This window comes from Sus scrofa, chromosome 14, assembly GCF_000003025.6.
Source record: "Sus scrofa isolate TJ Tabasco breed Duroc chromosome 14, Sscrofa11.1, whole genome shotgun sequence".
NCBI classification, from domain to species: domain Eukaryota; kingdom Metazoa; phylum Chordata; class Mammalia; order Artiodactyla; family Suidae; genus Sus; species Sus scrofa.
The window spans coordinates 108,394,767-108,405,623 of record NC_010456.5 but is presented as its reverse complement, the minus strand read 5'-3'; the positions used below and the strand labels follow the sequence as shown (position 1 = coordinate 108,405,623).

Below are 10,857 nucleotides of genomic sequence, written 5' to 3'. Positions count from 1 at the left end.
AATTAGGTGGTCAGAAAAATTCACTTAGTCTGCTAAGATTTATCAAAACTGAGCACGTAATAAAGTGTTGGCAGCATAAGATGGTTTTCTATCAACATCTACAACCAGTCTTATTTAATTAAAAACAAAAATACACAGTTATTTTCTGAACTGCTATACAGAGTTAAAACTGCAGTTCAAATCAACAAACAAAGCCAAACCAACAAACGAGAAAAAAACAAACAGCCCCCATACTTCATTAGAAATAACAAGTTAAATACTGGAGCCCAATTTTCATTCAACAACCTCAGCACACATAATACTGCCTTTACATCTGAACTCTGGAATTATTTAGCTTGAGTTTCACCTTCCCAAACATTCAACAACAAAAAGTCCAAAGACATTCTTGTCAGTTTAGAATCATTAGTAAGGAATAATTACTAATAATCATTCCTGATTATTTACTATTTGTACTAAATTGGCAAAACTACTTATACTTGCCAATTCTAGATTTCACAGATTGTGCTTTCACTTGACTGACAGACTAAAAGTAATTTTACTAAAGGCCCACCTGTAAGAGTGTTACTCTGAAGGATTAAGTTTTAAAACATATGAGGGAGACTGACATTGATCTTTGATAAATTGTCCCCTATAAAACTGTGGAAGGCCACAAATATTTCCCCTTACCCGTTCCCTTGAGTACTGGAGCAGCCTGGAGAATGGCTCAGGGAAGTGCTGCCAGCACATGGACTTTTCTTAGTGGATAGATCAAGTACACCGTCTGTAGAGACACAAAGAAACACCTGAGGATATTAAAAACTTGGAGCAAATATGAACTGAATAGTTGAAAAATGTCAAAGCAGTAGGCTTAGTCATCTAAACAGATAAAATTAACCAAATATTTTGAGTTACAAAACCAATTCATTAATAGAACCAAGATGTTTTTCCTTCTAAAGTAACATAAATCTAACAAAGTCCATTATATCTAGTATCTCCAAGGGCAGAAGAAAATTATTATTAATAGGGCAAAAGAATAGGTAAAGCCTAACACTACAGACATTAAGCTATAGCGAGATATTAGAAATAGCAGTTTACACAATATGAAGTTCTACAATGGAACTACAAGATGAAAATCAGGGAAAACAGCAGAGATTCAAAATTTACTTGCTCATATTTATAAAGGCAAGGCTTTTTGATTAATAAGCTATTCTAAATTGATGGGCAAAGTTTAAGGAAAGAAAGAATGAAACCATCTTGATACTAATGGGAGCCTTGGGGGGAGGTGGGGTTGACCATTCTTTTTTTTTTGTACTGATACTAGACCAAATCACTAATTCATGTCACTAGAACATTAAATTAGAAGACTTTCTTCTCCTCAAAAGACTTTTTTTTTTCCCTTTAGACATATCTAGAAAAGAAAATTCAGAATCTGGGTAACTTTTAAGGCTGTCATTTGATCCAAAGAGAAGATAATATTCAATGCCTCTGATTTTCAGTTGGCCAGAAGAGAGCCTGCTATCTAGTTATACTAAAAACCACCCCAATACAGACCTTACTTGGGACTTCTATCTGAGAACACTCTAACTCCTCATTTCAGGCAGTTAGAAATAAATACAAAACTGAGTTTATGAACCAAAAAAAGTCTACAACTCATATATACAACAAGTGTTGTCCTTTGGAGCCACTAATAGTTCTAAAAAACATAATTGTAATCTTACAGAACTTAGACATCTAACCCAATTAGATATCTAACAAGCAAATGCACTGTTAAAGTATATCCAACCAAAGATAGTATTATTTTGGAAATCTGTCTAATCAAACAGGTGAGATGTTTTAAACCTACTACCAAAAACATTGTGATTTAAGCTGAAAACAGTAAAATTCATTAGGGAATAGAATTTTAAAAATATTGCTTCATTTGAAGTTTATACACTATAATCCTATCATCTAGTTCCAATTCTCTTGGTAAGAGCATACTGTCAATACAACGTACTTCTCAAGCACAACACTAGGTGTAAGAAGTTAAATTAGATGAACTTGTATCTTTGTATGTTAACCTCCATTATTAACACTTTAGATATAAACTCACTCTCCTTTTGTAAACCTGAAGCTTGTAATGTGATATTTAGGGCAAACAGATTTTTAATGAAAGCTACCAATCTATGTTAAAGAAAGCAATCCTCAATAAAGTAGAGAACAACTTTACAAACATGGTAACCAAAGATACACTAATCAATGTGAACACAGGACAACTAGAAGGTTTTCTCTTGCTAGGAAATCTCTCAGAACCGAGAGATTTTGACTGCTGTTCACTACATAGAAACAGGAAAAAGGCAAAGGGAAATTATTTTTTTTTAAATCCCTGAATAAGCAACTAAAGTCAGTCCATTAGGTGTCAGTCCTTCATAAACAACTTATAATAAACAAAATAAAGTTCTTACAAAGAGGTTCTTCTAAGAATTAAATTTACTTTGCAGAATGAACATGTATTTCTCACCAATTAAGTCCACATTCTTATGAGATCTCAATGGAAGTAAAAAATCTCATTAGTACCAATCTCGTATCACCAATTTACAATTTGTAGTGGTTCCAGTGGCAGAGTTGAAATGCTCACTTTATCTTTGTGAAATTAAAGGTAAAATGAGATCACAAAACAGCAGAAGTATTCCATCTACTTGAGAGTAACTTTACAAAGACTCAAGAAATCTGCTATGCAAAATTGATACCCTCTTAAGTTCTTCACTTAATTAGAATCCTCACCAACAGATTACCTGTTGAAAATACTTTATTATTTTGTCTCCATATGGCACTCACAGCATATGGAGGCTCCCAGGCTAGGGGTCTAATCTGAGCTGTAGCCGCTGGCCTACACCAGAGCCACAGCACCACCAGATCCGAGCCGTGTCTGCGACCTATACCACAGCTCACGGCAACACCGGATCCTTAACCCACTGAGCAAGGCTAGGGATCGAACCCGCAACCTCATGGTTCCTAGTCGGATTCGTTAACCACTGAGCCATGAAGGGAACTCCTGAAAATACTTTTAATTAGTTCATAATACAGTGCATGTAGGTGTGTGTTTGTGTATTTAGAAAATACCACTTATAGTTAACATGAGGTGTGTCTGTCTTATTTCTAACCCCATTAATTCCTTTTTTAAAGTGCAAATAATACATATTTTTGCCTTATGATCTCATTTGCAGAGTATAATTTCTTCTAATAAAGCATATTTATTTCTCAGGTGCTAATCCTAAACACTGATGGATAAGGGGGGGAAAGTTAATTTTTCAAAGGGGTTTTAAAAAACAAGTATGGCGATGCTTTGGAAAGTGAAAAATGCTTATATAAATATCAAGTAAGAACTATAACCATCTAACTTTCCTGAGTGGTACATCAATCATGACTATGAACTACTGCTAAGGTAGCCACCACTTTATACTTCTTCTCTATCACTGCACAGTCAGGAATAATTTAAGAATCACATTAGTTTTTATCCTATTATTGCTACTGGTGCCCTACTTGCCAATATTTTTTTTTCTCCCCAAATTAAAAGTATTCTAATTGGACAGAGGAGATCTTGACATCAAACCATACCTTGTTCGCTAGGTTCTGACTGAGACTTTCTGACAGTAAGGTCCAGAGGTGAGTCTTGGTCAGCCATGAGAAGTTTGCTGAGCACAGGGTTCTGAGTAGTTGCAGCCGTGGGAGAGGTGGTGACTGGAGATGCTTTCGGCAGGCTTTGGTTCTTTGTGCTATTGGGCTGGCTGGGGTCCTGAGTAGAGCTATTTTTTGAGGTATATTCAGCAGCAAATTGTTGGATCATTCGCTGCATGATCTCACGGGCCACTAGGGGAATATTGGGGTCGGAGACCCAGGGACTGTCTGTAAACAAAGATTTATTTACTTTTAAAGTGGGACAATGTACTAAAAAGAGACAGCTTTCAAGCAAACAAAATTTCATTTTAATTTTTCTCCTTAAAATGCAATATCCTAAAAATAGTATTCCCTCAGCGTTATATTTTTCATCTCTAGGCTTAAAAAGTTGCAGATTTTAAAAAAAAGAATTTTAATAAAATTATTTCTAAACAACAACCCCCGCCCCCGATTATTATGAAGTCAAATAAAGGGATAACAAATAGTATATCTTAATGGGCAAGAATCACTTACCTGATACAGAAATCCCAAAACCCATTTTCAATGAAATAATTACACCCTTGTTCACCACCTATAGATTACATTTAGTTTCCCACAGACTCCTCAGCCATCTTTTCCTTTATTACTGAAGAATGGAATGCTCAGTTCATGAGGCTTCATTTACTTTTTGTTAAAAGACTGAAGGCATACCAAGGTTCTAAAAGGAGACAGTATTAAGATCCATGATAGGCTAGGGCAATAGTTGTCACATTTTCCACTTTGAGGGCTTATAAAAACAGATTGTTGGGTTCTATCTCCAGAGCTCCTGATTCAGCAGTTGTAGGGTGAGCTCAAGAACTAGCATTTCTAACAAGTTTCTAGACGCTGCTAGACACGGGGAACCACACTTAGAACCTCTGGGCTAGGAGTTTAAATGTTAAATCTCAAAACCTTAAGACCACATATTTTCCACCAGTTCTTTACACTTGACCTACACTGAGCAGGATAGGGAAGAAAAAAAAAAATCCAAGTTATTAATTTCTAATCAGTGTTAATTTTAAAATACAGACTGTATGAAGTCATTAACTCAGAATTTTCAGCACTGGAAGGGCCCTTGAAAGTAAAATAAAAGGTAAAATGCTTCATTTAAGTATTTTACCATAACATCTTTGTCACTAATACTATCGGGGAAACCAAAAGCTTTTTGAGAGCAGAGATTGTTTGGTTTACCGCTGTATACTCAGCTCCTAATCTTGGTGTAAAGTATACCATCAGATAAGCTGAGTAATAAATGAATTAATCAATAAATAGTTCTTACAAAAAATAAGATGATCTAAAAAGTAAGTGGCCTCTTTAAATTTGTATAGATGGTTAATGGTAGATCTTGATTAAAACTTTCCCCAGATCTTAATGTTCCACCCATGACCTTTGTACTTCCCTCTCACGACTTCTGAGACTTTTAATTAAAGTTTCCTTGGTCTTTTAAAGATTAACCATAGAAGGGCAATTACTTTTCCCATAATATTTTGGAGCTATAAGGAACTCTGACTTATAAATTTAGAGAAAAACTAAATACTATAAATATCTAAAATTACCACAAAAAACAAACATTAAAATCACACAGGACTCCCAAGAATAATCTTTTTCCTTAAGGACAAATATTCAATACCAGAGATGATCATAACGTAAGAATATTTATTTAATTCTCTGGAGTTTAACGATGCTTGCTCTACCAATAACATTTCTGTTTTTGACTAAGAAGCATTTTTAATCTTAAAAAGTTTGCTCTCCATAAATAGAGATTATGAGCATGCTAGGTGGTTTAAAAATAAAGGTATTCAATTAGGTAAGGTTCAGAAGTCACCACAGTCACTAATAATGGTTCTTTAAATGTTTTAATAAATATTTTAGCCACATATTGTTTTTTTTTTCAATTTCTTTACCCACTGGGATTTTTTTTATTACTAGTCATTTAACTCTCTATTTATGATCCGTTTTTTCTTACATCGCATACAATCCCCCAAGTGAAAGACTGTATATAACTTCAAGTTTCAAGATACATTACTATATCTTTTTATCCCTTGAAAAGTGGGAGAATATGTAATATGTAAAGAAAGCTTCCAAACAGGAAGCAGAATGAAGTAATTTATGAGATGTCTCTGTGTTTAACAAGATTAATAAATATTAAAGAGACAAAAAAAGTCAAAAATTTTGGATAAAGACCACAAATTGCTCCCTTTGAGCTTTAAAGCCTGCAGCATATTTTGCCTCTTTGTTAAATAACTAATAAACAGGAAACAACTCCTGTTTCTGAATCGATGACATCTGCCATTTGAATTTTTACATCTTTTAAAAATTTCTTGAACACGTTTCATTCTTTCATTTACTTAGAACACAACATCTATAAACTTAGCCATAATTATGCACAACTGAGTCAAGTAAAAACAAATCAGGTCAAAATTAAAATTACAGAAAAACACATGAATGCTACATCACAGCCACCTGTATGTTTAAAAATGCAAACCTAATTTAAAAAGTATCAAATTTTCTGAGACAAGTCACAAAGCAAGCTGAAAAGAAATGACTAAAACAGGTGTAGAAAGTATACTGTTCAAATGGAAATTATGGGTCCATACTAAAAAGCCTACTTTTATTGGATCTATGTTTTTATTTAGCTACATGTAACCTGATCATTCTCAATTATTTAGAACATACAATACTTGGAAAACAAAGAACTAAATCCAAATATTTCCTTTATTAAATACAAAATATTCTCTTCAGATTAAATTGCCTGTCATATCTCTGGATACTGAACATTTGTGATATTACTTTGAAGACAACTAATGCCCATCTGAGACATTTCCAAGTGGATTAATAAAATAACTAAAAGTAACATAAATACATAAAGGGGGAACTTCCAACTACAAAGCAATAGTTCTTTTTCTGAGCATCATATACCAGAATACAAATACATAAACTTCACTTTACAATTTCAGGGGATTCTCATCTCTCAAAGTCTACCCTATGACTGACTGAAAGAATTCCTTTCCTAAAGGGTGTATGTCCCCAAATTTAATTTCTAAGTAAGAAAACTTATAAGAACTTTAAGTTATTCCTACATGACAAAGGGGTAGGACCAGTAGAGAAGGCTAGAATTCTCTTCAGAAATCTGTGATTAACCTAATTAACTCCCCTTAAGCAAAGAGTAGATGAAAAGTGGTTTTTCCATGTAAATTAGGAAGAGGATTTTGTCTTTTCAGAAAAGGCAAGTTTCCTGAAGCATTAGACCTATGACTCAGTACAAATCCTGAAGGAGAGCAGCAGCAGAGGAGTTGGAAAAATATTTCACTTAGTTAATAAACTGAAAGAACTGATCTACTGCTCATTTATACTTTAAATATTAGTTACTTTAATAAAACAATCAAATGTTGATAAAACTATGTGGAATGCAATTTTGGAATCAGGGTACTTTATGGAAATGATATGTATGTGAGCATGGAAGCCTCAGTTGGGAGCTTTAGGTCAGAGAGTACTAGAGGATATTAAGAGAGAAGTGAGGGTGTACTCAAAGATTTCCTTTTACCTGGGGATCTGATGGAAGAAAAAGTGCCTCTGGAAACAAAAACCTTACGCATTCCTTAATTTTATATAAAACTTCACCTCATATTCCTTTTTGAAAATACTGATCACATTAAGTAGAAGCTCAGCTGGTCTCCAAGTGTAACCAACCCAGCAGAATTTGTACTTATTAGGCCTTTAACTAGTGTACAAATCAGCCTTCAAACTCTGCAAAGAAGGGAATTTCCAAAGGAATGAGAGGCATAAACTAGAACATATGAAGAAATATTAAAGTGGAATCACTGATTCTGCTGAAGACTAAAATAAGGATATTCAGTATTATCAGAAGTTTGTAAACAAACAAACAAAACAAACTTTAGAGCCCATTATAGTAACCTCCACCTTGGAACTAGAAGAATGGCATAACTAAGGAATATGAATTCATTCAGAAAACATTTCTTGAAGACTCTTCTTCACTACAATGGATCATGAAGGGAAGCATCCTGAAGGTCTTGACTAATGGCAGTTACACTTTGTGGGTAGAGAAAGGAAATGTAAAACCTACAAAAATTATAAGGAGATAGGTAAGTTGAAAAATAAACAAGGTGAGCTATTAAATGAGCCACCTCACATTTATGAGGTAAAGTTTTATTATATGATAATGAATTGTTCTCTAATTTTAATTATTAAAAAATTTTACTAAAACAAGGCCATATCAAGGAGGAAAAATAAAGTATGCAAATCTACTTTTAAGGTGTAACTAAACTACATTTTTCCTCCAAATTAAATTTCAGTGAGGAATTACTAAAAATTCACACAGTTGGTTTTATGGTTATCAGTGATTAAAACAGTGACTACTTATGTGAGAAAATTTGTCTAACAAAATATAGAACTAATGAGACTTTACAATTTTCAGACTTTCATAATAATCTTAAAATTTATTTAACTAAATCTTACTTGGTAGTACCATCAATGCAGAGCAAAAAAGAGGGAGAGGGGTTACCTCACCCTACTCCAAATTTAACTTGACCAAAGAAATATAGAGAATTATAAAGTATACTATCAATAAAAAAAAAAAATTTAAAAAAGTATTTCTTTTTAAAAATGACATTGAGGAGTTCATGCTGTGGCAGAGAGGGTTAAGGATCCAGCGTTGTCTCTGAGGTGGCTTGGGTTTGATCCCCGGCCTGGTGCAGTGGGTTAAGGATCCAGCATTGCAGCAGCTGTGGCGTAGGTTGCAGCTGTGGTTCAGATTTGATCCTGGCCTGGGAACTTCCATATGCTGTGGGTGTGGCTGGAAAAAAAAAGAAAAAGAAAAATGACATTGAAATTAAAGAGACTACAATATAAGACAAGCAGATGCTAAATGTCATTCTTCACTGGAACCAACCTTTTCTATAAAAGACTGCATTGAGGAACTCTTCTGCTTGTCTCTCGAATCGAATGATTTTTGCTTGCTCTTGTTTAAGCAGAGCTTCTTGCCCAGCTCCCGAAGCTGGTTCATCCAGACCGACTAAGTGTCCCTGCAAAAATATTTGGTGAAATATTTGCACAAAAATGTTTCCCCATTAATTATCAAAAGCACAGATCCAAAATAAAAAAATAAGTGTTAATAACAGATAAGACACATCAATTTAATTCAATTAATATATCTTAAAACTTCAAGTCAGGATAATATTTATTTCCACAAAAGTGTAAAGGCAAAATGAATACAAAAATATGCTTTAGGTGTTTTTTTTAATGATGTTTTTTGATTATGAGTTTTGTTTATAGGTTAACTCCAATTAAACTATAATTACCACGGGAAAATTTCTTTGAGCATTCAAATATATCAGTTATTACACCATAACAACAGTTCACAGACAATTCAACTCAGACAAAAAGATACCTTAAACACAATCTCATCTGAGAATCATGTTTGCCCTCCAAGCATGAGATCTGTTATCTCCAGACACAAAACAAACATTTGTGTTCAGGGGCCCATTAGGAGGGAAACTCAAAAATAATGTATTAAAATTCCTAATTCTGTCCCTAGAGCACTATTTTACAAATGGTAGCTTTTAAATCTTTAGTGGGTTGTGAAATTATAAAGTCAATACTAGCACTAGAAGAAAAAATTGAAAAATAGAGTGCATTGCATGTTATGAGGATTAAACAATACAGTATCTTAAAGGGTAAACATTTCAGTATGGCATATTCATGTTTGCAATAATGAAAATGTGGGTCCCAATCAAAAAGTTTCAAACTGTTGTACTAGACTCATCCCAGAGACATCTAGATTACGCTCTCAGACTGCAGGAACACTGGACTAGGTTGACAATGCTTTGCACTTACTTCCATTTTTGCAGCTAATAATAAAATGGTAATAGAAAATAGAGTATAAAGAAAAACAAAGTACATCTTTTAAGAGTTCTTTAAGTTCAAGTGCATATAGTTTACTTCATATCTCCGTAATATATCAACACATGCATTTACTTATATCATGAAAAATCAAAAGTCCTCTAAATAAGAATAGGGGGCTACTTTGGCACAATGAAAAGGAAGTAAACAAGACACTGAAAGCATGTTACAATCCACAAATGAATGATTCCTCAAAAATTTTAAATAGGCAAATGTTATTTGCAATCACTTTTCTATGATTTCCCCATACCCAAATTGTGTCAATAGCACAACTAAAATATGTACTTTACAAAAACACATTTAGCATCAATTATATATTGTAAACTAATAGTTCAATATGAGGAACTCCCTTTCATACTTGAATTAAAACAATCCCTTAACATTTCCATGTAAGACATATTAAGTTTGCTTCATGAGTCTTGCAGCAAATGAATATGAGTCTTTTTAGAAAAACCTCTATTTTAGTTATATTTGCCATCATTCTCCTCCATGGATTAAAGAAATCAGTAAGAAAGTATCTCTAAGAAATGAATTACAAATAATTTTGATACAGGTTTAACATTTAAAATGTATCAGGAACAGGTATTAATTAAAGAGCTCAATAAAATCCTCATTTGAGTTATACTTTAATGCCATTTCATTGTTTACTGACTTTTAAAAATCACACATTACATGGCATAACTATACTTAAGTTCATAGTCCTACATTCAGTCAGTTCAGTCGGGCTTTGAACAGAATATTTACACTAAACTATGTTTAATGTAGCATCCAGGCTACTTTCTAATCTAAATCAACACTGAGCATTTAATCTGGCATCAGATGAGTCTGGGTGCATTTAGGGTGGTAGGGCTATAGACTAACCTAGCATTCAGTAATGCTAGGTTCTTTCTTGAATCAAACAATTACCATTTTTATCAACCTGTACTCTGATACACACAGCTTACTTTTAGTTGGTTCATATTAATTACAGTCACACCTCTTTGCTTTTAAGGTTTTACTGAGATATAATACACACCATACAATTTACCCATTTAAAATATAAAATGCAATGCTTTTTAGTATATTCACAGAGGTGTGGAACCATCACCATAGTCTAACTTTAGAACATTTTTGTACTCCAAAAGAAAACCCTGTATCCATTAACAGTCACTCCCCACTCTCCCAACTCTAGGCAACCACTATATTACTTTCCGTCTCTATAAGATTTATCTATTCTGGAAATTTCACATAAATGGAAACACACAATACTTGGTTTTTTAGTGACTGACTTCTTTCTCCCATAATAAC

At 33.6% G+C, this 10,857-nt stretch overlaps 1 protein-coding gene across 16 annotated transcripts in view; it reads right to left on the bottom strand.

Annotated features, from left to right (window-relative positions):
* LOC100627422 (ligand-dependent corepressor) overlaps nt 1-10,857 on the bottom strand; it is a 139,567-nt gene that overhangs the window by 37,953 nt on the left and 90,757 nt on the right. For 12 of the 16 annotated variants that reach the window (XM_021074301.1, XM_021074303.1, XM_021074299.1 and 9 more), the window contains 3 exons: nt 8,561-8,693; nt 3,574-3,861; nt 667-760 (listed from right to left, as the gene is read on the bottom strand). The exons of 1 other annotated variant lie outside the window; for it this stretch is intronic. In XM_021074301.1, coding sequence (XP_020929960.1) covers nt 667-760; nt 3,574-3,861; nt 8,561-8,693 — 515 coding nt within the window. The remainder of the gene's footprint in view (nt 1-666; nt 761-3,573; nt 3,862-8,560; nt 8,694-10,857) is intronic. 3 more of the 16 variants (XM_021074306.1, XM_021074313.1, XM_021074309.1) reach the window with 2 other exon arrangements.